This window comes from Microtus oregoni, unplaced genomic scaffold, assembly GCF_018167655.1.
Source record: "Microtus oregoni isolate MIOR12 unplaced genomic scaffold, Mior012 000032F_ref0000030, whole genome shotgun sequence".
Taxonomy (NCBI): domain Eukaryota; kingdom Metazoa; phylum Chordata; class Mammalia; order Rodentia; family Cricetidae; genus Microtus; species Microtus oregoni.
This window is the reverse complement of record NW_024543091.1, coordinates 26,406,983-26,434,918: the sequence shown is the minus strand read 5'-3', so window position 1 is coordinate 26,434,918 and position 27,936 is coordinate 26,406,983. Positions and strand designations below refer to the sequence as shown.

At 46.5% G+C, this 27,936-nt stretch overlaps 1 protein-coding gene across 2 annotated transcripts in view; it reads left to right on the top strand.

Annotated features, from left to right (window-relative positions):
* Nucleotides 1-24,429: 24,429 nt before the first annotated feature.
* Nucleotides 24,430-27,936, top strand: part of Uaca (uveal autoantigen with coiled-coil domains and ankyrin repeats) — an 88,212-nt gene continuing 84,705 nt past the window's right edge. For both annotated transcript variants that reach the window (XM_041679672.1, XM_041679671.1), the window contains exon 1: nucleotides 24,430-24,605. In XM_041679672.1, the coding sequence (XP_041535606.1) occupies nucleotides 24,522-24,605 (84 nt within the window). In that variant the 5' untranslated portion in view covers nucleotides 24,430-24,521. The remainder of the gene's footprint in view (nucleotides 24,606-27,936) is intronic.

Below are 27,936 nucleotides of genomic sequence, written 5' to 3'. Positions count from 1 at the left end.
GCCACCCCCTTGGAGCTTTAATCCTTCCCCCCAGTGTGCTTCCTGCCACCTGTAGTCTAAACTTAGTGACAAGCACGTCTTCCCCAACCACTTTGGCAGACCACCACACTGCTAATGAGCAAGTGCGCTCTCCCTCGTCAGGGATACCTTGACAGGACACGCTTGGGCAGGAGCCGTGATAATAATCTTCCGGTGGGTTTTAAACTTTTTCCCCCACTCTGTATTCATATATATGAAAACGAATAACATCCTTACACTTCTTACTGCGAAACCTCACTGCCAATATTTTCATCCAGGCTTCTGTATGTTTGTATTTGAATATGATTTTTAATTCTGACAGCAATAAAAGCTTACAGATAAAAACATTAGATGAAAATGAACAAGAGATGTCCTAAAACCCAGAAATAACAGTTAACATTTTACTAGGTTTATTTTCAGTGGTTGTAGTTTTTCTCTGCCTGCCTTCTGCTTTATATCCTTCCTTCCTTCCTTCCTTCCTTCCTTCCTTCCTTCCTTCCTTCCTTTCCTTCTTTTTGTCTGTCTGTCTGTCTGTCTGTCTGTCTACTGAGTTGAAATCATGCCTCTCTCCTTCCCTTTCCCAACCTCCACTTATTTTGGGAAATAATCAGTCACCACATTTTAATTCCAAACTGCTTCTGTCATTTCTCAACACAATATTCCATCATTTCAATGAACTGTAACTTGGCCATTCTTCTGCTGTGAACAGCAAAATAAAAAAGATTGTATTTCTCACCCACTCCCCAAAACTATGTAACTCGGAGGTTTACATTCTTATCCTTGACTCCATTTAGAATTACTTCCTTAAGATCGATCCGTGTACCTGAGGCTGTAGCTCAACTGATAGAGTGCTTGTCTAGAACCCCTGAACCCTGGGGCTCAACCCTCAGCACCTCATAAACATGTGTGGTGGCACACGCCTGTAATTCCAGTACTCAGGGGGCAGGGAGATCAAAAGTTCAAAATAAGTCCTGCAAGATGACTTAGCATGTAAGGGTGACTTGTCACCAAGCCTGACCAACTGCACTCCATCCCTGGGTCCTGCAAGACTGAAAAAGAGGACCAATTCCTGAAAGTTATCCTCCAACCTCTACATGCAAATTATGTACGCACGCACGCACGCACCCGCGCACACACACACTCAATGTAATGAAATATTTTTAAAAGCTTAAGTTCCTCCTTGGTTACATAAAATTTTTGAGGCAACCTGGGCTAAATAAAAATTAAAGATCGATTGCTAGATATAGGATTGATTATGTGGGAAAAGACAATGAATCTTTTTAAGCTCTGTGGTCTTTTATATGAAAACATTTTCCAGAAGAGCTTGAGACATTTCCCACAACCCCTTCCCTGGGATTTAAGGAGTGGATGTGGAGGGCAATCTTGATGTTAGTGAACCCAAATTCAAAGACAGAAAAGAAGTTGGGGTGAGTGGAAAACCATGGTCTAAGGGGGGGGGCAGTCGGCACGGAGGAAGGGAGTGTGAGGCTCTGCCTCCTGCAAGGGAAAAGCCTTGCAGACAGGGTGGTGGAAATGCCAGCCTGGTGGGGCTTTCCTCCACATATAGTGGGGAAGCCGCTCCCTCCTCTGCCCTCCTTCCAGGACAGCTAAAGTTCGATGACCACAGCTCTGAGGACACAGGACTGGGGCAGTTGTGCTGGCCAGCCCTTGAAGGATGGCTGTCCTTAACCATGGTGACCACCTGAAACATGGGAGCAAAGCACCCAGGAGCAGGGGACCTTCAGGCTCCTGCAGTGACGTTCACAACAAAGCCTCCAGGAGCGGAGCAACTTGTCTAAGCCGTGACTCACAGGGAGTCTGTGTTCTCTTCTCCATTCCTGTGTGATGATAAATGAAAATGACTGGGTTTCATTTGAAGGTGCACACCTTCCAGACACCATTCTTTGTGTGCCTGCCTTCCGTGTCCTGTGCCCTCCCTAACCGTCAAGGGTGTGGCTGGCGCTGTGCAGCTGCCTACAACACTTCAGGCAATTGCAAAAATTCTGGTACGGAAGGCTTTGGTTCCTGCCTCTCAGGTATGCATTACCTGGGCGAACTGTTTCTCATGTCTTTACCCATTTTCTGGATGCATTCAAAAGAAGTTAATTAACCGTAGGTCTCTGCCCACCTGGGCTCCAGCTTGTTTGGACGCACCCTCATCGTGAGGTATTGTGATCCATCGGAGAGAGAACTGTAGCAGCTAGATATGAAGTTGGAGGTGCCCCCTCCGTGTGTGTGTGTGTGTGTGTGTGTTGTGTGTAATGACATATGACATACATTGAGAAGAGAACCAAGGTCCAAAGACTGGGAAGCAAAGACTTTCACATTTATTTACAGTGAAGCACAGACTCCTAATATTGCTTCTAGTGGGACCTTTTCCATCAGTCATACCGAATCTCTCCCGAGAGCAGGGATGTCCACTTAGATGCTTTTATATTCTTTGTTTTGTTTTTGATTTTTGAGACAGAGTTTCTCTGGGTATCCTGGTTGTCCTGGAACATGCTCTGTAGACCAGCCTGGCCTTGAACTCAGAGATCCTCCTGCCTCTGCCTCCCAAGTGCTGGGATTGAAGGCACGAGCCATAACTGCCCATCACTGCTTATATATATATATATATATATATATATATATATATATAATATATATATTTGGTTTTTCGAGACAGGGTTTCTCTGTGGTTTTGGAGCCTGTCCTGGAACCAGGCTGGTCTCGAACTCACAAAGATCCACCTGCCTCTGCCTCCCGAGTGCTGGGATTAAAGGCGTGCGCCACCATCGCCCGGCCATTGCTTTTATATTTTTAGGGGGTGGTATTTTTGAGACAAGTTTCACACTCTAGCCAAGCCTTGGCCTCCTGAGTACTGGGATTTGTAGGGGTAAGTCACCACTCCCAGCCTACTTCTGTGTGTTTGTACATTCACTGCCAATGGACTGAACAGTTAAGGACCACAATGAGCACCAAGCACTAGCCATGTGCAGCAGTAGACCCTGGGGATGGATATACAAGGAGATAGTGGAATGGCTACGCTCCACGTCTCATGATCTAGTTATAGACGTCTTCCAGTCCTTTAAAACACAAACACATTTATAGGGTTTACCAAAATCCAGTGGATTCCCTCTATGGTGGAAAGAGGAAAGGAGAATCATTTCAAATGAGTTAAATGGGTGCCAACTGCTGTGGGTCGTGTTGTAAAATTCCTCCATCGGGGGTGGGGGGGACATAAGTGTCATCTACAACTTCTCATAAAGTCTCAACAGTGAACCAAGGCCCCATGTTGCCATGTTCCCTCTCGGGAACCAGTGACCCATTAGCTAGGATGGCCTTACACCTCAACACTTTAAACATGCCTTAATCATCTCTATGTGTCCATGTTTTAGATCTTACTAATTGGTTAGAAATTCATTGCATAATAACATCTACACCAAAGGCAGAGATTACTCTGTTTTCAAAAGTATGAACAAGTCATCAGGGCTTTCAATACACTCCCTGCGACAGCAGCTACCTCGTAGAACCTTCTGTTTCTGTTTTGTGTTGTTATGACAGAGCTGGATACCGGGCAATGAACAAAGACCTTGTAACCACAGGGTCTCAGCACCGCAGCACCAACACCGTGAATGCTTTCTTGGCCTTCACGATGCACGGTAAAGAAAGAGAAAGGAAACAGCTATTCACAAAAAGGGCATGTATACAAGGAAGGAAGCAAGAGAGATGTGGGGGCGGTGTCAGGTTCTCTTATTACAGCCCACACTCAGGAGCCAGGAAAAGATCCAGGATTAACCTTAAAGACTCAGTCATGTGTGACTAGTCCTGACCTTTTAAAGGTTCTCTTGCCTCAATACTCAATATTGCACCGGGGCCAAGCTTCCCTCTGCACCACCACAGTGGGGCTAAACTTCCTTGGTACTAACATACTGGGAGCCAAGCTTGCAACTTTGGGGAAACAAACCACAGTAGCGGAGAAATGAGGTCCACTGACATTAATTATCAGCCTACGCACTACCACGTCTTACTGTTCTGCTGCTGTGAGAGACACCATGATCAAGGCGACTCATAAAAGAAGGTGTTTAGGGCTGGAGAGACGGCTCAGCTGTTAAGAGCATTGTCTGCTCTTCCAAAGTTCCTGAGTTCAATTCCTAGCAACCACATGGTGGCTCACAACCATCTGTAATGGGGTCTGGTGCCCTCTTCTGGCCTGCAGACATACACACAGACAGAATATTGTATACATAATAAATAAATAAATATTTTTTTAAAAGGTGTTTAATTGGGGTCTTGCTTACAGTTTCAGAGGGTTGGTTCATGATCATCATGGTGGGAAGCAGATAGGCATGGTGCTGGAGCAGTAGCTGAGAGATTTACACCCTGCTCCACAGGCAGCCCACAAAAAGAGAGAGAGACTGAGCCTGGCATGGACTTCTGAAACCTCAAAGCCCATCCCTGGAGACATCCATCCTCCAGCAAACCCACATCTCCCAACCCTTCCCAAGCAGCTCCACTAACTGGAGATGTAGCATCCAAACACATGAGACTGTGGAGGCCTTTTCATTAAACCGTCATGTGCCAAGAACCAGGTGAGTGGCCGACAGCATGTGCCAAAAGCTTCTGTGAGGAAAGAGCCACGAATCACAATGACCAAGGAAAGCTTCATGATGGCAGCAAGGAATGCCAATGATGAGACGTACAGGAGTGAGCAGGGAACAGGTGAGGTGCACCATGGGAAACAGACGAACTGATCCTGCTCCCTTGACCCCAGAGGGGTGCAGAAAGAATATCTGTCAGGGAGATCAGCACACAAGACCTTTAAGAGTCACGGGGCCCCTCTAGGTTTCTTTGATGGAACTGTCATTTTCCAAATTCCTATATCCTTTAAGTAACCCTTTGGTTTTCCCGTCAATGGATTGAGTACTTGGTCAAATACAGGATTTGTTGTTATAATATTCAACTTCTTATCCACACGTTGTCTAACACCTAAGTACCAAGACAGAAGAAGAAAAGTGACTGGTGAAGAGGCTCCAAGGGTCAAAGGTGGCCACTGCCGAGTCTGATGACCTGAGTTCAAGTTCTAGGAACCCTCCTAGTAGTAGAAGGGATGAACAAAGTCCCACAGCTGGCCTGTGACTTACACACAAGTTTATTGGGCTTCCTTACAGAACTTAGGTGAGGGGTTACTGACAGGAGTGTGGGTGCCTCTCCCCTGCAAGTTATCATAATGTCTACACAAGTTTCTCTCTCTCCCTCTCTCTCTCTCACACACAATAGATAGATAGATAGATAGATAGATAGATAGATAGATAGATAGATGATAGATAGATAGATGTAACATAGAACAAATGGATATTCCACATAGTTGTAATCAAGCCTGCAAATGGCCACACCGTGAGAGGTGCCCCCGCACCGCCCTCCCTTTGCTGAAGAGCCAGCCAGCAGAGGACTGGCTGAGAAGCGCTCTGGGCCTGTGGAGGAGCAGAGCTGTGTGAGGCTGACAGAAGGAAAGTGACTGCTGCCTTCTGTCCAGATCACTCGCCCTCAGTATTAATTGTCATTTGGTCTCCACGACCTTAGAGCTGTTGATCTCCCCTCTTCCTCTCTTGGCTGCTCTCAAGCCTCTGTCCTAGGCTGTGTCCCTCTGCACACTTCCTGGGCTTGCCTGTGCATTCCCATGACTTGCCATCCCTTCTGCTGATATCCAATCCTTTATCTTCAGCTCCAGACCCACACGTCTTCCTGGATGCCGGATGTAGCTCAGGTTTCTCTAGTCTAACAGCCCAGACAAAACCTTTCCTATCTGACAAACACGTTACTCTGTGAGTGTCCACTTTTAGTCAAAGAACATTATCACTAAAGGTGTAGTTCAGGAGAGGGAACTTTGCTCAACCTGTGTGAGAGCCTGGGATCCATCCTCAGTGCTGTAACAATAAAAACAAACACCCCGTGAAATTACTCATTCATGTAGTCAAGTTTAAAACTGGGAAGTCAGCCTTGACTTTGCATCTTTCACTACTATCTATGAACGGGTTGTTCTGATTTAATTTCTGTCACTGTGATAAAATATTCTAACAACAAGCAACTTACGGGAGAAAGGGCTTGTTTGGCTTACAGTTTTAAGTTATAGGGAAATCAAGGCAGGAGTGTCAAGTGTCATATCCACAGTCAAGGGTAAGGAGAGTAAATACAGCTCTCAGAAAGCTCTTTCCTCACTTAAAGGTTTCCTGAACCCCTGCCTAGGGCATGGCGCCACCCACAGTGGGCTGGTCTTCTTATATCAATCAACAATCAAGACAGTCTCCACAGATATGCCACGAGGCCAATCTGATCTAGATATTTCCTCAATTGGGGCTCTCTTCTCTGGTAATTCTAGGCTGTATCAAGTTAACACAGCATGTAGGCTATCTGAGTCTATCAGTTATACCTCAGAATCTCTTAAGCCTGCATCCACTCCAGTTCCTGTGCGTTAACTTTTAACCAGCATGACTACAGCCTCTTAACTGATCATAGGCCATGCACATATCTCACAGTAGAATATCTCTTGCTGTTTGTCAACATTAAAAAAAAAAGACTAATGAAATTGGAAACTTAGTGATTTTGTCAATCAAAGTACAACCCCACATTCTGGTTCTGGTATTTTTAGGGGAGTCTGATGTCCCCACAGACCCATTAATTTATGGGTTGTGTCATGGGGTTGTAAAAAGCAGCCGTGAAGCAGCCATTGTGTATCAGCTCACACATTAAATAGTAATACAACTGAATTTATTTCTCTTGTGTAGGAGAAAATTAAGTAGAAATATAATTTTTAGTATTTTCTCCCCTTTCCTCAAAAGATTGTCTGAGTGACTCTAGGGGGCCTTACTTCACTTTGTGGACTTTGCACTAGTCCCTTCTAGAAATTGTTCCCTAAAAATATGTTCATGGCAGAGAGAGTTCAGGTGATAAAATGTTCCCTTCTCTTGCAAACATGAGGACCTATTCTAAAAACAAAAACCAGGCATGGTGTTATATCTATAATCCCAGAACAGGGGAGTCAGAGGCAGAATAATTCTGAGGGCTCCTCGTCTGCCAGCTTAAGTCTCAGGAAACAAAGTGGATAGTTCCTGAGGAACCACACCCAAGGTTGTCATCCGGCCTCCATAACCACGCACACACATGCATGAGAGTGCGTGTGTCTGCACACATGGGCGCATGTGGGCACGTGCACACACATGCACGCATACACGTAGGTACACATACACGCATGAACACACAGAAATATGTCTGGCTCTAACCCTTGGGACCTGTGAGTATCCATGTCCTTGTGTGGAAACAGGGTCATTGTGGATATAACTAGCAGGCTGAGGTCATCCTTGTGGGGGCGGGGGGGGTCCATAGCTCACTCTGACTGGTGCAGGAGAGGTGCAGGGGTGCTTAGAAAAAGAGGGTTTGGAGACCTACAGGAAGAAGGCGGGCAAAGGATGACCCTGCGGACGCTGGAGCCAAGTGATGCATCTACACAGAAGAGCTAGGGAACAGCAGCAGCTGTGAGCGGCCGTGGATGAATCTCCTGTAGCTTTGCCACCACCTGAATTTCAGGCCTTTGGTCTCAGAGATGGCCTTGACTTCGCACATTGATGGTGGACTATCGCTATGGTGGCTGTAGCTAGCCCATGTAAAAGAGACCCTGAAAATGAGTGAAGAAGGTCCAGAGAGGCAGCAGGTGGCCCAGGAGGTTGAGGTGACCCCTGGGCCTGAGGAGGAGAGAGCTTGGAAAGGCGAAGGAATCAGATGACACCTGAGGGAGCTGGAGGATGTGAGCAAAAGCCTTGGAACGCGCACGCTGCATGGGCTCTGAGCTGACGGAGGAAACGCCTGCCAAGTGGAGGTGTCCTGAGGACAGTCAAAATGCCCCTGTGTAGGATACGCAGGGCAGCTGAGAGTTCTCTAGATGCCCGTCCCTTCTGCTCTTCTGAGCTTGACTTCCCTCCTCTGGCACCTGTGTTTGTCACAAGCCCCCCAGGGGGTTCCCTCTAGTCATTGTGGTGGCACATTTCTGGACTGCCAAGTACCCATCCCCATTTGTCCAGCCGCTCCCGGCCCCAACCCTATGCTCTCTGCCTAAAATTCTACCTTATTGGAGTCTCCATCATAAGGCCCTTTTGATGAAGGTTAAATTCATGGCCATAGACCCCTTAATGGCACACAAAGCAGCTGTTGCTGAGTAAAAAGTAAAGTTTTTAAAAGGACAATTCTATTTTTACATGTAAAATTCATCCATGTGCAACACATTCTCCCTCAAAACAGAAGCAAAGAATTAAACTATCGAGGCCAACTTGCTTTTCAATGTATGTATTACGTATTTGAATTAAACACATGTATTACCTATTTATGTTATTTTATTTTTAAGTCTTCTCATTTTTATTTTGAAAGTCTTTGCGTTTATTTATTCATTGGTGGAAAGGATATGGCTTGGCATGAGTGTGGAAGTTGGGGCGACTTGTGACTGTCAGTGTTATCCTTCCACCATCAGTGTTATCCTTCCACTGCGTGGGCCCCAGGGGGTGAGCCTTTCCCATGAGGTCATCTCACTAACTCTCTAATTACTTTAAAAAATTAAGTACCCATTCTTCTGGTGGGGATGTCATAAACATTTGCATATGGCATGAACTCACTGGCTAGGACTAGATTGTGGAGATGATCTTAGTTAACCCAGGTGAGCCCATTCTAATCATGCTTTCTTGTAACAGAGAACCAGAGGGAGGCATGACAATGGAGAGTCGTCATGAGTTGGTTTTCGAGGATAGGAGGGGCCGTAAGCTAAGGAATGTGAGCCTGTCTCCAGAAACTGGGAAAAACTGAACGCTTTACCACACTTTGAATTCATCTGAGTGTATCTGTGTGAGATTTCTGATTTACAGAGTTGAGTTATTTTGAGCCATTAAATTTTTTGGTAATTTATCCAGCTGTAGTAGAAAGAATGCCTCAGATTCGTCCATCAGATTGAATAAAACAGAATCTCTGTCTTAAAGAATTTATATCTTACCAGGGCTTTTTTCAGGTAGATATGTTTGCTTGTTTGTTTAATGTGTATCTGTGTATGTGTGTGCCCAAGTTTATGTCTGTGTACCACACACATGCAGGTGCCTGAGGAGACCAATAGAGGGCGTTGGGTTCCTTGGAACTAAAGTTACAGGCAGTTTTGATTTGCCAGGTAGGAGCTCTGGTGACCAAATCTGAAACCCCTGCAAGAGCAGTAAGTGCTCTTAACCTCCTCTGAGTCCTCTTTCCAGTCCCTAGGTGGAGGTATGTAAAGAATACAGTAGAATTTCCTGGCGGCGGGGGGGGGGGGGGGGGTGTTTACAAAGAGCTACGTACATAAAATTTACCTGGGACATTCTGCTAATGTCCCCCATGTTGGAAAAGGCACACCAGCGTCACTGCTCACACTTCTGCAGTCCCCTTGCCAGGATGATTCTTTCAAGAGCTCACCTATTATTATAGCCCCCAACTCTTCTAGAATTTCCTCTTAGAGCCAAGTTTAGCTAGCCTTTTGCAGTCACTACCCTCCCAATATTACCTCCCTGTTGTCCGGGTGGCAAATGACCTCCACTGGAAACTATAGCGGTTGTCAGTCTTCGCCCAGCACACAGAGAGCAACACGGACAAGACTGGCCATACTTCTTTCCTTGATGGAGGAGCCCAGCTCCTTCACTTGGCTTCCAGCATCCCATAGTCTTAGTTCTCCTCCTTCATTTCTCCATCTGTGTTGTAGGTTTCTTATCTTTTCTTTGGTGTCTTTTAATTACATTTCCTTCACTGGTAACCTCAGGAAGTCTTGCACCAACCATATGCTGATGACCTCCAAACTTATCTGTCCATCTCAGACCTCATCGATGGCTTCTAGATGAAAGATCTAACCTGCTACGTGGACACGCCACCTGCTGCTAAACATGGCCAATATGGGAGTCCATCTTCCCGGCACCTCTCTACCACCTGCTCCGCCTACCGTCTTCCCCAACCACCTTCAGACAATTCCTTCCTTTTAGATGATTAAATTCATAATTGACTCTTATATTTCCCATCAGCCATCAGGAACTTCGACTGACTGTGTGTCCAGAATCCAATCACTTCTACGGCAGTAACTTTAGTTGTCCTAGGTTTCTTTTGCTGTGATAATGACCACAACCAAGAACAACTTGGGGCGGGGAGGATTGATTTCGGTGGATATTTCCAGGTCACAGCCCTTCATCAAAGGAAGTCAGGAGTTAGGACAGGAACCTGGGATCAGGAACTAAAGCAGAGACCACGGAAGAACGCTGTTTCCTAATTTGCTCCGCACGGATTGCTCAGCCTGCTTTCTTGTACAACTCAGGCCACGTGCCTAGGATGGCACTGTGCAAATCAATTGCTAATTAAGAAAATGCTGTGGACGACTGCGCGCGAGCCACTCTGGTGGGGAATAGTCTCAAGTGAGGGCTCTTATTCCCAAACAATTACAGCTTTTGGCAAGTTGACAAAAAACGAACCAGCACACTAATCTAGTCACCAGTATCCCTTACAAAGCCCTGATGTCCCACCAAGGAAAGTCCCACGCGCACTGTGTCCTACCAGGCAGGCTTTGCATGACTTAGACATCAGCCCCACCATGCACCTCTCCAGGCCACCTCCCCCTCCATGCTCATTCTGCTCCAGTTGCACTAGCATGAATTATTTTGTCACGCTCCACTGAACACAATTAGGGATTGTGTCAGAAGAAGGCAGGGCAGTACTGTGAGCACCACTTGGGTGCCTCTGATGTGGGAGGGATGGGGAACACAGATGAGGCCAAGGTGGGACTCAATAAAAAGGGGCTATTGAAGGGCATGTGAAGGGTCAGGGAAAGCCCCTACTCCTTTGGACATGGTGGTAAATTTTAAATATTCTTTTTGTGTGTGTGTGACAGGGTTTCTCTGTAGCTTTGATGAATGTCCTGGAACTCGCTCTTGTAGACCAGGCTGGTCTTGAACTCATAGAGATCCGCCTGCCTCTGCCTCTTGAGTGCTGGGATTAAAGGCGTGCACCACCACCACCACTCAATGAATTTTAAGTATTCTAAACAGCAGAACTCAATAACTGCTTAGTGAGTTCATGAATAAATTTTTGGTCATAAATTCCCAAATGACCTAATTCTCTCTATTTTGAAGAATGCTATTTGTAATGTCATTTGTTTGTTTGTTTATTAATATTTATCTAGACTGTTGATTTGGAGGCACCATTAGCTAGGTTTTTAATTTAACAAAAGACTGTAGGTTTCGGCCAGTGAGAACGCTCAGCAGGTAAGGGTGCTTGAGGAGCCTGAGGAGCCTGAGGAGCCTGAGGAGCCCAGGTCAATCTCTGTGGCCCACACAGAGGAACGAGAGAACCAACGTCTCTGATTGAGCTGTGACCTCCCTGTGCATGCCGTGGTGTGCTTCACCCCTCTCCCCAGCACACACACAAATAAATAAATAGGAAAAAAAGATTGTATTGTCCATGTGACTCCAGGGACATTGTCATTAATAAGCAGTTCTAGAGGACAGATCTCAAAGGAAACATAGCTCTACTTACAAGGCTTGTGTTAAGCCCGGAATCTGAGCTGTACCTGTTGTGACAAGAGTCATAAATGAAACTGGGAGGACACGATTCTAGAAGCTCACCTCCCAGTCACCCGTATCTCTGTGAATGCTCCTCTCTGGTGAGCATTCCTGCCCTAAGCTGGGAGCTAGACCATCAATGACCCTTTGTTTAGATGGAATGAAGCTAAGTCTCTTTGAGCGAATTGTTTTTATACAGAAAACTCAACCAGTTACATGGTCGGCTAAATTGACAGGAGTGTCTCGGGCTCCTACTCGGGAAAGCTGTGTCAGCTGTTGCTCAAGAACATGGGCCCTGGAGTCACAGGCACGCACACTCACGCACACACGGACATGTGCACACACACACACACACACACACACACACACACACACATCCGTTACACACGGAAGCGATCAGTCTGAAAAATCTCTATATTGAACCTTCATTCAGTTGTTGTCTTCTTTACACAAGCCTCTCAGGACTTTGTGGGTAACGTAAATGAGAGACCAGAACTGAATTTCTGTTATCTATTACCTATTCCTCACTCTGATATCAGCAAGTCATTCAAATCACTGCAATTCATACTTGATACTCCCTTGTTTTGTTCCATTAACTTGGTTTGTAGGAGGCTTGGTGTGTGTGTGTGATGGGGAAAGTGGTTCTATAATCTCAAATTTATCCTCATTCCCACGAGATACCCCAGATACCTTCCCTGGTGGCCTAGTGCTGTGCTAGAGTTGACTCACAGAAGCTTCCAAGAATTCTGGTGAGATGGTTGAGGTCCCATGCCAGTTTGAACTCCAGATGGAAGTATTTCCACCTCGGAAGTTGGCAGCAACTGAGATGAATCAGGTCTCTTCCCACCCAGTTGCAAAAAGCCAGTTGTTGAACAACTTACAAGCACACCTCTGGATGGGTCCAGCACCAGGCTTGATGACGTCAGAGTTCCTGTTTCAGCAGGAGCTGACTTTCTGTCTGAATGTTAACTTTCTATGGCATATCCTGTGTCTGTACAAGTTGTTTGCAGTTTCACGTGTGTCCAAACGAGTGACAGGCATGAATGTCGCTTCCAGTTGTGGTTTGACACCCATTTATACCTCTTGGTCCGTAACAACATGGCCTGATTCGTAATTGTAACTCTCCATCCTTCTCCTGGACAACTCTAGTGTTGATATAATTTAGCAGCGTAAGCTCCCAGTCCATTACTTAGTACAATTGGGATATTATTATAGAATATACTACCCATTTAGTTGCTGGGAGTATTAGGATAATGCTTGTAAAGGATTTAGCACAATGTTTGGCACTTGGTAATATTTTAATAAATGGTAGTTACTTGTAGTGTGGGGGGGCCGCTGAAGGGTGGAATATAGTGTGTTATCCACAGATATTTTGATCAGTCCCTTCTAGCTTTTGAACACAAACTGTGTTCCTGTGGCTCAGCTGTGGGGAGTCCAGTGTGTATGGCACTTGGAAAGACAGCAGCTGAGAAATTACCTCCCCTCTAGAAAGAACACTAGCTATTTCTGAGATCAGCCATACCTCACTGATATTAGGGGCTCTAAGCCTGAAATGTCCCGGCCTCTACATCAGACCTTGCTACCCCTTTTCAAACTTGCCCAAGCACTGCTCCCAATGATGATAGTGGTTCATGAGAGGCCTCTTCCTTCTATACCAGCCTAGTCACACTGGTATCTGTATCTTTCACCTTTATCCCCTTATTACGTCCCTAAGCTTCTAAGGGCTAACAACCCTTCTTGCCTTCTCTCTCTGTCTCTTTTAAAATGTTTGATTTAATTTTATGTGCATAGGTATTTGTCTGCATTAATGTCTGCATGGGGGTGCCAGATCCTCTGGATCTGTTGGGGGCTGCAGACTCCTGGCCCCTTGACTTTCTTTGCCTGCCTCAGACCCTTTGCCTGCTGGAGTGAACTGAGCAAAACAACTTGTTTACCTGTGCCTGCAGCTGCTCTGAGCATGAGACTCTCATGAGTTCCTAATGACAGGGGACTGAATTCTGGTGGGTTTTACAGCTGGAAATCCCAAGAGCTGGGGCGTGGCCATTAGTTAAGGAAAATCCTGTATAAGTTGTCCTGGAACACAATAAAATTGGCATTCTTGTTTCAAGGATGACCCCCACCCCCCGTGTGTGTTTCAATCTCAAGTCCCTTGCCTGATTCATGACCCCAGCGAGTTAGGGAACTAGGGATCTCTGAGAAATTGCCCTCGGGAATGGTGAGGGTGGATTGAAGGCGGGTATGAGTCTATGTGTTTTTCACTTGCCCAATAGTAGTTCCGGGTGGTGCAGGCGCCATATCCCCTAAATCAGATTTCTCCCCCAACTGAAGACTGGTAACACATTTCATTACCATAGTTATTTTTTTTTAAGGAGACAATAAACATGGGGAAGGAGAGCATGTTCCACATTAGGGAACCTGTGACTGCAGTCCTTGAGTCTGAAAGATGACTTTCAGATTCCTAATGAACAAAACCACACCACAAAAACAGCTGTTATATCAGAAGTGAAAGACAACAGGTTCTCAGCAATTATCAGCGCAGCATTCTGAAATACATGCCATGCAAGGAGTGGCTTTACGGGGAGCATTATAAGAGGCGGTCTCAGCTATAAGAAATGTCTTTGTTGGGCATCCATCCATTCCTACAGTAATTAGAGGTTTGTCACAGCTGATGTGTAAGACACTGACAGAGACTCAACAGGAATCAGTAAGCAAAGAGGTAGATAGTGGCCCTGAGTGGGTAGGAATGATGATGTTTTGAATGAACGATGTAACCATTCTCCATCATATTGGCCTGGGCTGACCATGGAGTCACCGAGTGAGGCTATAAAGAGGGAGTTCAGGTATAAGACTGAAACTTTTTGGAAAGGTGAGGTTGGAGACACAGATTTAGGGTTCATGGACAGAACAGATGAGTGAACCTTAAAACCATGGGAAGTGGGAGAGATATCTCACAGAGGAATACCCAGAGTTGTGATGCAGACACTGTGATGTTGAGACATCATGCAGAGAGAAGGGACCACAAAAGAGGCTGACAGGGAATGACTAGACAGCGGCAGCAGTCCAGAGAATGGAATGAGACAGCAGCCAAGAGAGGGTGGCTTCTCAAAGACCAAGGCTGCCAGGTACCTCTGAAAGACGGAGAGTACAGGAAAGATGAGTACTCAACAGGCTTCACCTTCCAGGTATTCTCAATGGCTTTGGTAAAACAGTTCCCAAGAGTTTAGAGGAGAGAAGGTCCATAATTGAAAATTTGAAATGGGATTGAAATAAAACCATTGAAAATAGGGAGTGGTCAATTGCTTGTTAGATGCTGACTTGGGCCAGTATAGAGGTGATGGGAGTTTTCTGGTTGGAAGGGTTTATGTGACAGCGTGGGCAACCTTCCCTGTTGTCAGTGGTGTTCTGTGATCCTCCACATCTGGGGACATCCCAAGTCTCACGACTCGAGTTACAATTCGATTTGCTGCTAGTTCTCGACTGTGAGGAGCCTGGATTCATTTGCATTTGTGACCTGACTTGTCACCGAAAAGTCAGGAGCCAGAAAGCTGACAGGTCGCAGGCTTCTACTGTTCCTTCAGTCCCCTGTCTCAGGGGTGGGAGGAGGTGCACCTTGGAGTTAGCTTTAGAATGCTCTGCCTTGATCCTGGATAAATGCATGGCTCCACCCTTCTGAAGTTCAAAGGAACGATTCTTAATTGCTGTTTAGTCCAAGGGTGGTTTTGAAGTTTATGGAGCATAATAGATACATACGTCTTCCCAGCACGATGAAATTAAAACGTAACTCGTTTGAAGTCCAGAGTGTGTTGGTGTTTTAGTGTGTTTGTTATTCTTGCACATATTCACTCGTGGCAACAGTTTTGATTAAAAGCGATAGGAGAAATGTAAATTGTAGCTGAATATTTGTTGGTATTTATACTAAATGAACATAGGTGCTATAAGGAATTTATCATGATGAAACCATGAAAGCAGATCGGTAGACAAAATTCTCAGAATAAAGTGTGCATTGAAAAGCAGTGCTGTGGCCTTGCCCTGTAGACAGACTGATGAATATCTTAAATATCACCACAGAACCTTCATCCAGCAACAGATGGAAACAGAGGCAGAGATCTGTTTTGGAGCACTGGACTGAGCTCCCCAAGTCCAGTTGAAGAGTGGGAGGAGTGAGAATATCAACAATGAGGTCAAGACCATGATGGGTACAACCACTGAAACAGTTTACCTGAGCTAATGGGAGCTCACCAACTCTAGCCAGACAGGGAAGGAAACAGCATAGGACCAATCTAGAACCTCTGAATGTGAGTGACAGTTGTATGGCTGGGGCATACTGCGTGTCAACTGGCGGTGGCACCAGGATTTATCCCTGCTGCATATTCTAGCTTTTGGGAACCCATTCTTTTTGGATGGATACCTTGCTCAGCCTAGATGTGGTAGAGAGGGCCTTGGACCTTCCCTAAAGCAATGTGCCTTACCCTCTCTGAGGAGTGGAAAGGGGAATAGGTGGAGGAAATGGGAGGAGGGGAGGAAATGGGAACTGGGATTGGTATGTAAAATGGAAAAAGATAGTTTGTTTTCATAAAAAAAAAAAAAACCAAAACACAGTTCTGATGTCCACAGTGTGACACAGAGCAACAGAACAAAGGTGGGAGCTGGAACAATGTCCCAGATTCGAGGCTTATACCTTGATTTAAAATCACCTCCCCTGAAACATGGCAAGCAACTATTACTTAGCAATTGCATTTTATTTTACATTTTAATCTTCAATGAAAAAAATATTTATTACTGTAGACAGGATTATAGAAGAGATACACAGGGGGAACAAACCACTAAAAAAAAAAAAACATTCTCTTTCAGGGATCAAAAGTTTAGGTTTTCACAATCAAAGTAAAAAAAATCATCAGTGAATCACGTATCATGCAAAAAATAATTTTTTAGACTTATCTTTGCGTGTGTGTGTGCACGTGCGCACACGCACACGGGTGCATGCACATAGGGAGGAACGAGGTCAGTGTTAATGTCTTCCTCAATCACTCTCACTTTATGATTTGAACTCAGCCACACTGGCTGGCCAGCAAGTCCCAGGGACCCCTCCGTCTCTGCCTCCCCATTGCTGGAATTGCAAGGACGATCCATCGCACCTGCTTCTCCCATGGGTGCTGGGAGAGAACTTAGGTCCCCGTGCCGGTCCAGCAAGCCTTTCATCAACTCAGCCAGCTGATCTGCCGCAGCATTAATCTTTCACAATATCATTTTATCTAGACTTTGTATTTTACATAAAAAGCAAGATTTACATGCAGATATATTCATTTGCTAGCATATTTGATGGAAGAAGTCAAAATAGCACTTGAAAAGATGAAGTTTTTATCTGTGGTCTCATTTAAAGTATTCTTTTATGTATAATAAATAATACAATATATGACAAATATTTACATATAATTTTTTCAGAACATGAATTCATCTGATACCTTTCAACAGAGCTTAATATAATCAACAGTAATTTCAATTTAAGTGTCTTGAGACTCTAAGTTCACTGTTGGTCAGGAAGCTTAATTGGTAGTTTTTTTTTCTTTTCTTTTCCTTTGTTTTTTTTTTTTTCCCCTTTTTGGTTTTTCAAGGCAGGGTTTCTCTGTGTTACAGTCCTAGCTATCCTGGAACTAGCTCTTGTAGGGCTGGCCTCGAGCTCACAGAGATCAGCCTGCCTCTGCCCCCGAGTGCTGGGATTAGAGGGCTGGACCACTACCGATCGGCTCAATTAGGTTGTTTCTTAAGTGCATTAGAAAATGAGAATTAGAAATTGATTTGTTCGTTTTTAAGAGTCTTGCTATGTAGGCCAGGCTAGCCTTGAACTTGTGATCTTCTTGTCCCTTTCTCCCGTAAACTGTGGTTGCAAACTTATACCACCGCACCCATTTTTAGTGTGGCACATTCCTTCTCTTTACAGTTATCTATTCGTGTGTGTGTTGCATGGACATGCGTGTGTATGGGTATGTTCCTGTCATAGTTTTCCCGTGGAGGTCAGAGGACCACTTGCAGTAGTAGACTCTCATTTCACTACCACGTGGGTTTTAGGGATCAAGCTCCGTTTGCCAGGCTCGGCAGCAAGCACATTCACTGGCTGAGCCATCCACCAGACGTAGCTTGACTTATTCTTCCTTAGTGTTCTCCACTGGGACGTGGTGCAACAAGTGGCCTAGAATTGACTGCATTATGTGCTGGTAATTTAATCATCCAGGCATGAATATTTACTGAAAATTGCCAGAACTTTAAGAGGTCCCTTGGAGATCTGAAAGAGGAAAAATAAAATAGTCAGAATAAGTAAATGTACCACTTTAAGATCTGTGGAGACAGACTTCGCCATCTTTTTCCATTCAAAATCAGTATCTTTTCTAGTATTTCACAGAGCTCCCCACTGGGTTTATCCTGATATTCCCGCTAAGAAAACTTCAAGGTTCAGAAATACTTCCTCAGGTTCACATCAGTACTGATCCCTGAACCGAATTCCTGGCGGTTATCTGCACTCGGATGACATCAGCTTGCTTTGAAAGGGGTAATGGAGAGCTTCAGCCTTGAGCCTGGGCTCCCGGGGGCCATCCGTCAGCTGACTAAAGGGAAGGGCACGGCATAAAGTTCACAAAGTTCACGAGATTGATAACAAAGGTCCGTTTTCACAACTGGAACCAGTTGGCTTTTCTTACTGAAGCCAGTGAAGCAACCCCAAATGTCTCAGCCGCTTTCAGATAACAAGGCTAGCTCTAGGGGCGGAGGGGTCTGGCTTTGATCTGGACTGTGACCCCACCCCAACCCCCTACTGCTGCACAGCTACGGATCAATGACAGTCTGTAAACGTCAAGGAGCCTCGGAAGGCTGAGGGAAAGCAGGCCTTTCTGTGAGATAACTGGTCAACAGGAGTCCTTGTTATGCTAAGCACAAGAAGCCTCAGCAAGGGAGAATGGAGAAGCTGGTTCTGTGGTTAGAGAAAAGGCTCAGCGGGTAAAGGGCTGTCTGGCACTGACAAGGACCTGATTATGATCCCCAGAACCTATATTAAAAGAAAAAAAAAAGGTGGGCCTTGCACTTCTATAAGCCCAGCATTAGGGGGGCAAGCAGACAGGCACCTGCTGGGCAGCCTACTTGGTGAGTTTCAGGCTCAGGACAGTGGCTGACAGCTTCCTCTGGCCTCCACATGTGCACACATGCATACATACCCCCGCTCACTCATGAGCCCGTTCACGTGTGTATATTTTTTTAGGTTGTTTCTGTAAGAGGGAATTGATAGGCCTAGAAGTTTTAGGGCAAACTCACACAAGGGCCAGAGGTTACACAGGGCAGAAACCATCTCCTCGGCACATGGTCCAAGTTTTCCAGGATGGAGTCACCGGACGGCCTGCACAGATGGTTTTACAATTAGGGGCAAAGCTGGACTGTTTATTTTTTTAAGGCTCACTTATGCAATGGATTTTGGTTTTGAGTGTGGTAAGGGAGGAGGGAGTGAGAACTGCTTTAGGGCTCTCATTTTGGGGCTGAGATCTGGATGGCAGTTTCCTTCTTCATGACCCCATGGCTGGGAGGCTTCGCCAGCTATCTGACAAAGCATCAGAACTCAGAGAGGCTGAGCAATGTGCTGGCTGTGGGGGCTGGACACGGAGCTGTTGACTGGTGCCATTGGACAGGAATGCTGAGGTCACCAGATGTGTAATTCCCAAGGCTCACTTGGAGTGCAATGGTCCTGGTTAGAGAGGCAGTGTTTGGGGAGAAACTGTTAGGTTCACCTTGCTTGTTGTTTACCCCCCTCCTCCTGAGAGGCCATCTTGTTGTCATTAGTATCTGAGTGTCTTTCACTCCTGCTCTCTCCCCGTTTTAGAAGGTCCCCTGGGCATCCTGGCCTACCTGGTTCTGCGGCTCATTCATGCTCCTTCAAGGAGTGGCTAGCCAGCCTTGGGCTCCTCTCTCCTTTCAGGCATCTCTTCTAATGGTTTCAGTCTGAACATGGGTCATATCTGCAACCCTGCTGTGCCTCTGAGGAAGTAGACACTGGACTGGCTCTGTTCCCTTCTCTAATGCTCATGTTTCTTGACAGGAGGTCAAAGAAGGAGGTTACTAGAGGCAGTGTGAATTCTTTGTAATATGGAGACATCTTGGTTAGCTTGTTATTTATGTACACAGACTGCCACCACCACCGTGTACACTGTGGCATACTAAAAAAATTTCTTTTTTCTGAGACACCGTTTTTCTGTGTAGTCCTGGCTGTCCTGGAATTTGCTCTGTAAACTTGGCTGGCCTTGGACTCTGCCTGCCTCTGCCTCCTGAGTGCAGGAATTAAAGGCTTTTTCCACCACCACCTGGCTACTAAAACACTTTTTAAAGTGCCTCCCTAGGGGGCTGGAGAAATGGTTTAGTGGATAAGAGGACTTGCTCCTCTTCCAGAGGACCCAAATTGAGATCCCAGCACCCATGTTGTCTAGCTCACAACCGCCTGTAACCGCAGCTCTAGGAGGTCTAATGCCCTCTTCTGGCTTCCTTGTGTACCTGCATACACGGACATAAACACCTACACATGACTAAAAATGTTTTTTTCCTAAAGTGTGTTGTCCTTTCTATTTACATGTATTTCTCAAAAGAAAAATAAAAGCAAAACCTAAAACTGATTTCTGCAGATACAGTATGGTAAGAAAGAAAATTTATTTAAGTGTTCTCTGAAGAGATTAAAATAATTTTCATAAAGTGAGAATAATGAACCAAATCAAAGCCAGCCTGGCTAAATGCAGCTTGGTGGCTGGACTTCACACACGGTGCCTCTGGATGAACACAGAAAGCCGTTCCGTACATTCAGCGCGGCGCTCTTTACTTAGTTTCTCTCAGATGAGAGTGAGCAGACGCCAGTTATCAAGTTTCTAGACTGGAAAAATCCAAAAAGGCCACTGGACATAGACACCACGCAGACATCATACAGACAGTTCATAAAAATAACTTGCCCAACATTTTTGGAGCGTGATGAAAACTATTCTTGTGGCTGTGTCTGCTTCCTTCGCTTTACCAGTAGCAAACAAAAAGAAGCTAGCCACCCAGACTACACCAGCAGAGAGTAAGGCCACAATTAACATGACAGTCAATTATGCAGGGGAGACAGGCTACTGAAGGCAACAGGGGACCAGAATGCAGGGGGCAGGGTGCTCATCTCAAGCCCTTAGCATAGGTGTTGAGTATTTGAGCGGCAACACAGCCCCCAGACTACTCCACCTGTGTCCACAGCTGACAGGGTCCCAATTAAACGGCACCTGGAAACTCAGAAAGACCAACCAGGATTCACTCCAATAAGCACAAACAACAGCTCAGTCCATTGAGAAGTATGTATTGAATATCCATCACACTAGCATTCCAGGACCCAAATATCTGGCTGCTGGGGCTGGGAGAAGACTCAGTGAGTAAAGCACCCATGTAGGAAGCCAGACAGGCTGTGAACTGTGATCCCAGCTCTGGGAGGTGGGGATGGGCAGACTCCCAGAGTCTGCTAGTTTGGCTGAATCACTGAGCGTCAGGTTCAGGGAGAGACCCTTCCTCAAGAAAAATAAGGTGAAGAATAAGCAAAGGAGACTTCTGATGCTGACCTCTGGCCTCCAAACAGTGCACACCACTGCCACCCACGCATGTGCACACAACACCCAACAATCCATATTAAAAATGATGTTATTCTCTTATGTTAAGGAATGAAGTTTGACATCAGTGACATCTGAGAGTCACAGTGACTGTGCAGAAGGGTGGGGTCAGCGGAGGGGTGGACTGCTTCTACTTGAGCAATCGGGGAAGCTATGGTCAGAGGAACACACTTGGGAAGAGTCCTGTTTTATTTTTTAAAGCCACCTTTTAATTGAAGCCTAGCCCAACCAGCTGGGTGTGGTGGAGCATCACGTCTGTAATCCCAGCACTCAGAAGACAGAGGCAGGAAGATGGTGAGCTCCTGGTCAGTCTGGCCTACAGATCAAGCTGGCCTCAAAACAAGCAAGCAGGCAAGCAAACACAAACAAGCTAAGAAACTAACACGCAAGAGTGCATAGGTCCCTGAACTGTGACAAATGGAATATACTGGTTGTGTGACCAGCACCTACATAACGGGGTGCAGCCCTTCAGGGTGTTCCTGTCCCTTGTAGTCCTTTCCAACCACTCTTGAGGACAGAATGTTGTCAGGTAAATGCAGGCAGGCTCTTCAGAAGACTACTTAGTCTCTGTAAAGATGTGGACACTGGTAGCCCTGGCCCCTGCCTGAAGAATGGGCCCAGGCTAGTTGACTTCCGGTGCCAGGTGAAGGAAAGGCTTCGTCCGTGCTGTAGAGCACTGGATGCCAAGAAGGCAGATTCTATTCACAAGCTACCAAAGGGTTCCTGTCTGGGTTTCCATTTAGTCTTTCTTTTGTTTCTTCTCCTTCTCCTGTTTTTTTTTTCTAATCCCTTCCTCTCCTGCCCCCACTACCTTTTCTTTAGCAGTGTCTTGCCACGTGCCTGGCTTTGAGCTCACAATTTTCCAGCCTTAGTTGTCTGTGGCAGTTTGAATGAGATGTCATCCATAAGTCGCAGACATTTGAAAACGTGGTCTGGATTTGGTGACATTTTGGGGAGGATTAAGAGGTGTGGCCTTCTTGGAGGAAGCATGTCATTGGGGGTATGATTTGAGGTTTCAAAAGACTCTTTGCTTCCTGCTGTGGTTCAAGATGTGAGCTCTCAGTTGCTGCTCTGGACTTTCATGTCTGCCTGCTGCCTGCTACCTCTGCTACCCCATCACGGACTCCAGCCCTCTGGAACCATAAGCCCCCCATACTTTTCATAGCTGCCTTGGCTATGATGTTTTATCAGCAATAAAGAAGCAAGCATCCTGAATGCTGGGATACAAGCACACATTAGCCCTGCCATAGTCCACCTGAGGAGTTTCGGGCCAAGGTTCCTGTGGAAGACTTTTTTGTTGATGGTTACTTTTACAGTTTGCTTTCTGCTGTAAAACACGTTGGGGAAGAAAGGGTTTATTTGGCTTCTGGTTATGGTCCATCACTGAGGGAGGTCAAGGCAGGAACTAAAGGCGAAAATCTGGAGGCAGAAATTTGAAGCAGGGGTCATAGAGGAATTCTTCCAGGGTTATATAGTCTACCTTTCTTAGACAGCTCAGGCCCACCTGCCTAGCTGTGGCACCGCCCACCGGAGGCCAGGCCCTCCTAAGTCAACCAGGAATCAAGACAATGCCCCACAGACACGCTCACGTGCTAATATGACAGGGACAATCCCTCAGCTGAGGTTGCCTCTTTCCAGGTGTGTCAGGCTGACATCCAGGATGAGACATCAATTAGTCACTCGCTGTGATGGACAAGGTGAGAACCGAGAACTGGGACAAGGGCTGGGACAGCTTCTCCAGAGTCCAGCGTGAGATAATGCTGGCTTTCTTCACAGCAGTGAAGACAGGAACCTGCCACCCACAGGCGGTTGGGTCACGGCCGGCTAAGTCAGAACAGATGTGGATCTTTACAGGGGGAAGAGTCAAGATTTCCTAAGCCTAACGAAGAGAAAACTGACTGTTTTCCTGAATGCTTGTTACTGACTTTACTGAGGACTGCAGGCTGGGTACTGTGCTGAAGGAGAGTGCTGAAGATTTTCTCACACATTTGAAACAAAACCTAGAGTCATTCTGAGGGAAAGCTGAAGAAACTCTCCTTGGAGACAAAAAGAGCCTTTGTGAGAATGGCAGGTTGTTTGTCTTTTCATGTGGTTGTATGGGAGAATTAACATTTTGCTGGGGGAAATCTCACTCCAAGGAAGACTCTTAAAGCCATCCTATTGACAGGACATTATTGGGTGTTGGTCACCAGACAGTGTCTTCATTCCATCCTTAGATGGTTTTCATTAACTCAGACTTCGGAGTCGGATGAGCAAATGCCTTGTATTTTTACATCTGTGCGGCTACAAAAAGGAGATGGCACTCTTAAAATGATATTTTACATTTATTCTTTGAGAGTTTCATATCCAATGCATTTCAGTTACATTTACCCCTAACTTCCTCCTCCAACTGCTCTTGGATTTCTTTTACCACTTCGGCTACATGTGAAGCCTTACTGAAGACACCTATTTCCATCTTTCCCTCCACACCAGTACATTAACAGGTGCCTTGAATTATACTATTAAGTCTAAGTGTGCGCCACCCACGGAGGCTAGAAGAGAGGAGAGTATCAGCTCCCCTGGGACTGGGGCTGAGAGTGGAACCCAGCTCTTCTGTAAGAGCAGTCAGTGCTCTGAACCTCAAAGCGTCTCTCCAACTCCACTGCACCCACTGATCCAGCTGTTAACTGTCGATCTGCTAAACAGCTCCTTTTTCTTACAAGCTTGTTTGTCCCAGAGTTTCCCGTGTGGCCGTGAGATTTGTGGTCCTGGGGTTCGTATCCTTATGAAGATCCTGAATGGGAACTTGCTTGAGGCTGGTTTGTGTGTAGGTATGCTGGGACTTGATGGAAGAAAAATTTTACCAGCTAAAAAGAAGACGGATTCTGGGGAGATAAGAACCGGTCTAGGCCGGATTTCTCTAACCTTAGACCACCCAAGTGTGCAGGCACCACAGGCCAGAACCGGCGCTGCGCCTCCGCCCACCCAGCAGTCCAACTCCACGCGCTGCAGAGCTGAAGTTCCCTAACTTTTCCTCCAGAGGGGAGAGGAAGGGTGTTATGAAGTTTAAAAGGGAAGTCCCGCCCCCTTCCCGGTTTCCAATTGGTCGAGACCGACCCCACCCTAGCCAGGCAGCGGGCCCGATTGGCTGCCGGAACGACCGTGTTGAGCGAGGCCCCCGGGCCCCAGGTGGCAGGTGGGGCGGGCCCGGCGCGCTCCAGGGCGTCCGCTGCTCTGGCCCTAGCGCTCGCAAACCGCAGCCGGGTGGGGACCGGGACCCTTGAGAACCGCGGCCATGAAGAGCCTCAAATCCCGGCTGTGGAGGCAGGACGCGCCCGGCCCGACATCGCCCTCATCGCCCACCGCGGTGGCCAGCACGGTGAGCAGCGCTTGCGGCGGGGACCCTGGGGACCCTTCCTGCTGAGCCCCTCACAGAGAATCTGAGCTTCTCGGAGGAGCCCCACGTCTCCTCCTCACTTTGACCTTTGCTGGGGTCCACCATTCCCATCTTTCCGCAGGGGACTCCCTCTCTGCCCTCCCGTGGTGTCCCCCTGTTCTTCGCGTGTCCCCATCGCGCTCACTACACGCGGTGCCGGGGTCCAGGTGGCTCCGGTCTTCCAAACCCGGTGCCGCCCCGCGCGGACTCCGGACCCGCCTGGGCTCCGCGGCTTCCAGCCCAGCCAGAGTTGGGAGAGACGTAGTGTGTCCTCCGCTGTCAGAGGGAAGTCTGGTTCTCAGCCAGGCTGGGAGAGAATAGGGATCTCAAATGCAGACAAAGCCCCGCTTGTGTGTTTAACCCTGGGGATGGCGAAGTCGGGAAGGTGATTGTCCTGTTGTTGGCAGAGTAAATCCCACCTGTGAGGCAGGTGGGTGCGGGATGTGGGTGCCCAACTGAAGCCTGGCCTCCGTGTGCGGCCGGAGAGAAGTGGAGCTAGCTGTACAGCTTCTCTGTGAGTTGGCAGAGAGAACAGCAATCTTGGGAAACATCCTGCCTGCAGATGTTGGAACTTGGATAATTTGGCAGGTTAGAATGGCCGGATCATCAAAATTCTGTCATTAAGGACGTTCTATTTAAAAGTTTTACAGTCAAACAGAGGAGGTGGAGTGTGCAAACTGCCTGCTTACCTGGTGGTCGTAATTAAAATAGACCTCTATAATTTTATACAGAGTTCACCGAGGGGATTGTATGCTTTTTGTGAGAATACAAATTAATTTGTGGCCGGTTTCGGACTAATTCTGATCAATGTCTTCCTGAAGGACTTCCTTTAGTAGTAGTTCAGTTGTTCTTAAAGGAAACAGGAGAAACGAGATTAAAAAAAAAAAAATAGGAAAAATTATTTGGAGTCTGGGTGTGGTGCTGCCTGCCTGTAATTCCAGCTTGTGAGGCAGAGGCAGGAAAATCACGAGTTCAAGGCCAGTCTGGGCTAAACGGGGAGTTGGAGTCCAGCCTGGATTATGAGATCCTGACTCAAAAACAAACCAACAAAATGGGTAGGGTGGGGAGAGAAAGAAATAATTGATTCAGACGGCTTAGTCTTTGACATTGGATGATATGTTTTGTAAACTCACAGGAAAATTTATTTGTTTGACTTAAATATATTTGACAGAAAAAACGTAATGTATTGGAGGTAACCATGGTTACAGATCAGTTTCTCCCCTGCTAGCAAAAGATCTGCCTTTCCCCAGCCTTGCAGCTGTATTCCTCCCAGGTTGATTAGCACCAAGGATTTATGTTCCCACGTGGAGGTTATGTCCCTTTTCTTCACTCCCATTTTCCAGACGCCCAGAGGTCGTAGCTGTTGCTGGTGTCTCAGTATGCATGCTGGCTCAAACACTTGGACCGTGAGGCTCTCGAGTTTGGCTTTCGCATGCACTAAACTGAGCATTCTGCCGTTTCTTAGCGTCATACAAGTTAAATGCATGGTGCGAAAACTACCCTCTCTGAAGCGGCACACACGGCTCAGTTTGTTAAGGCACAGGATATATTGTGTAGGAGTTTTAAAATGAAAGAGCTGGATGTGGTGCCCGGGAGAAGCCTGCCAAACCATCGGGAAGGACAGGCCTTAGAGCTTTTCAGTCTGCACAACCCAGAGCCTGCTTTGGCCGTGTGTGCGCGTGTTGTGTGTGCGTGTTGTTCCGTCCGGGTCTCTCTCTTCAGCTCCGCTTTTGGCCATAAACCTTTTTTTTTTTTTTTTTTTTTGGTTTTTCAAGACAGGGTTTCTCTGTGGCTGTGGAGCCTGTCCTGGAACTAGCTCTTGTAGACCAGGCTGGTCTCGAACTCACAGAGATCCGCCTGCCTCTGCCTCCCGAGTGCTGGGATTAAAGGCGTGCGCCACCATCGCCCGGCCCATAAACCTTTTTGATAGATCCAGCACCTGATTTAATGTCTACCAGGAACAAAAATATTTTCAACAGATTGTCAGTCTCTCATCTTTGTGCTTCAGCCCCACCTTCCTCAGAATCCCCTGGGGATATTATTTGCCTTCATGCTCCCACAGAAAGCGCATCCCAGCAGACACACACGTGCACGCATGTACACACTTTATAGAAATAACAGTGCAAAGTGTCTGATGGATAAGATACAGTGTCTCAGGGTACTTTAATCTTTTTAATCCCACGTTATTTACTTGTGTGTGTTTGCTTGTGTATGGGCATGTGTGCCACAGTGTGTGTGTAGAGGTCAAAGGACAACTATCAGAAGTCGGTTCTTTTCTTCCACGTGGGTCCTGGGGACTAAACTCAGGTCAGTCTTGGTGGCGTGTCCCTTTACCCACCAAGGGTCTCACAGACCCTCAGGATACTTTAGATCTGTATTTTCCTGGTGGATAAACTTGATCCTGTTTTCGTGTCCTTCTGAGCCCTCTGCATCTTTGCTAGGAGCCGGTCGTCCATTCTACTTTTCTGTGCATTGTTGATTTTTGTATGTACTTCCTGTCTAGGAAGCCCAGATTTTTCACACAAACTGCTCTTTACTATGATTCTTGATAGCTGTAGTGTTCCCTATGCAGAAAGTGGTTGTTTTCATACCACTTTGCTGTTGTGATTTTATGTTACATGTTGATCTTCTCAAGGGGCAATACTGAACAACAGAGCCCTCCCAAATTTGGTTTAGTGTGCATTTTTATTTCTTAGTTTGGTTATGTTTATTTCTTTAGGCAAGGTTTCACTATGTAGCCCTGGCTGCCCTGGGACTCAACTAGGCAGACCAGGCTATCCGCACAGACCCACCTGCCTCTGTCTTCCCCGAAAGCTGGGATTAGAGGCATGGGCTCCTCTACCTGGCTCAGTTTCATTTTTAAACATTTATTCCCTGTAATGTAAGAGGGTGTACAGCTTGGCTTCCTTTTTCTCCCTCCTCTTCCAAGTTTTGAATCTCCTAATGTGAGTCTTGAAATGTTCATTTAATTTTCATGGAAATGATCATAATTTACTCTGAACAACTTTGGTATGTTTATACCGTAGCTATCTTTGCTTACGTCTCAGCTTGACCAGCTGAGCTACAGACTGAGGGTGTAGCCGTGTGAGTATTTTATGACAGCATGTGCGCACACTGTGCTGTCCCCTGCCAGGCTATGGTTGCATATAGGAGAAGTAAGCTTCACCATTCTCCACGGCAGCAGCGTTAGTTAGAGCAAGGTCAAAGGCTTTAGAGTTCAGTGAATGAGGATGTGTTCATACACATATGAGTAAGTGCACTTCACAGTGGTCAG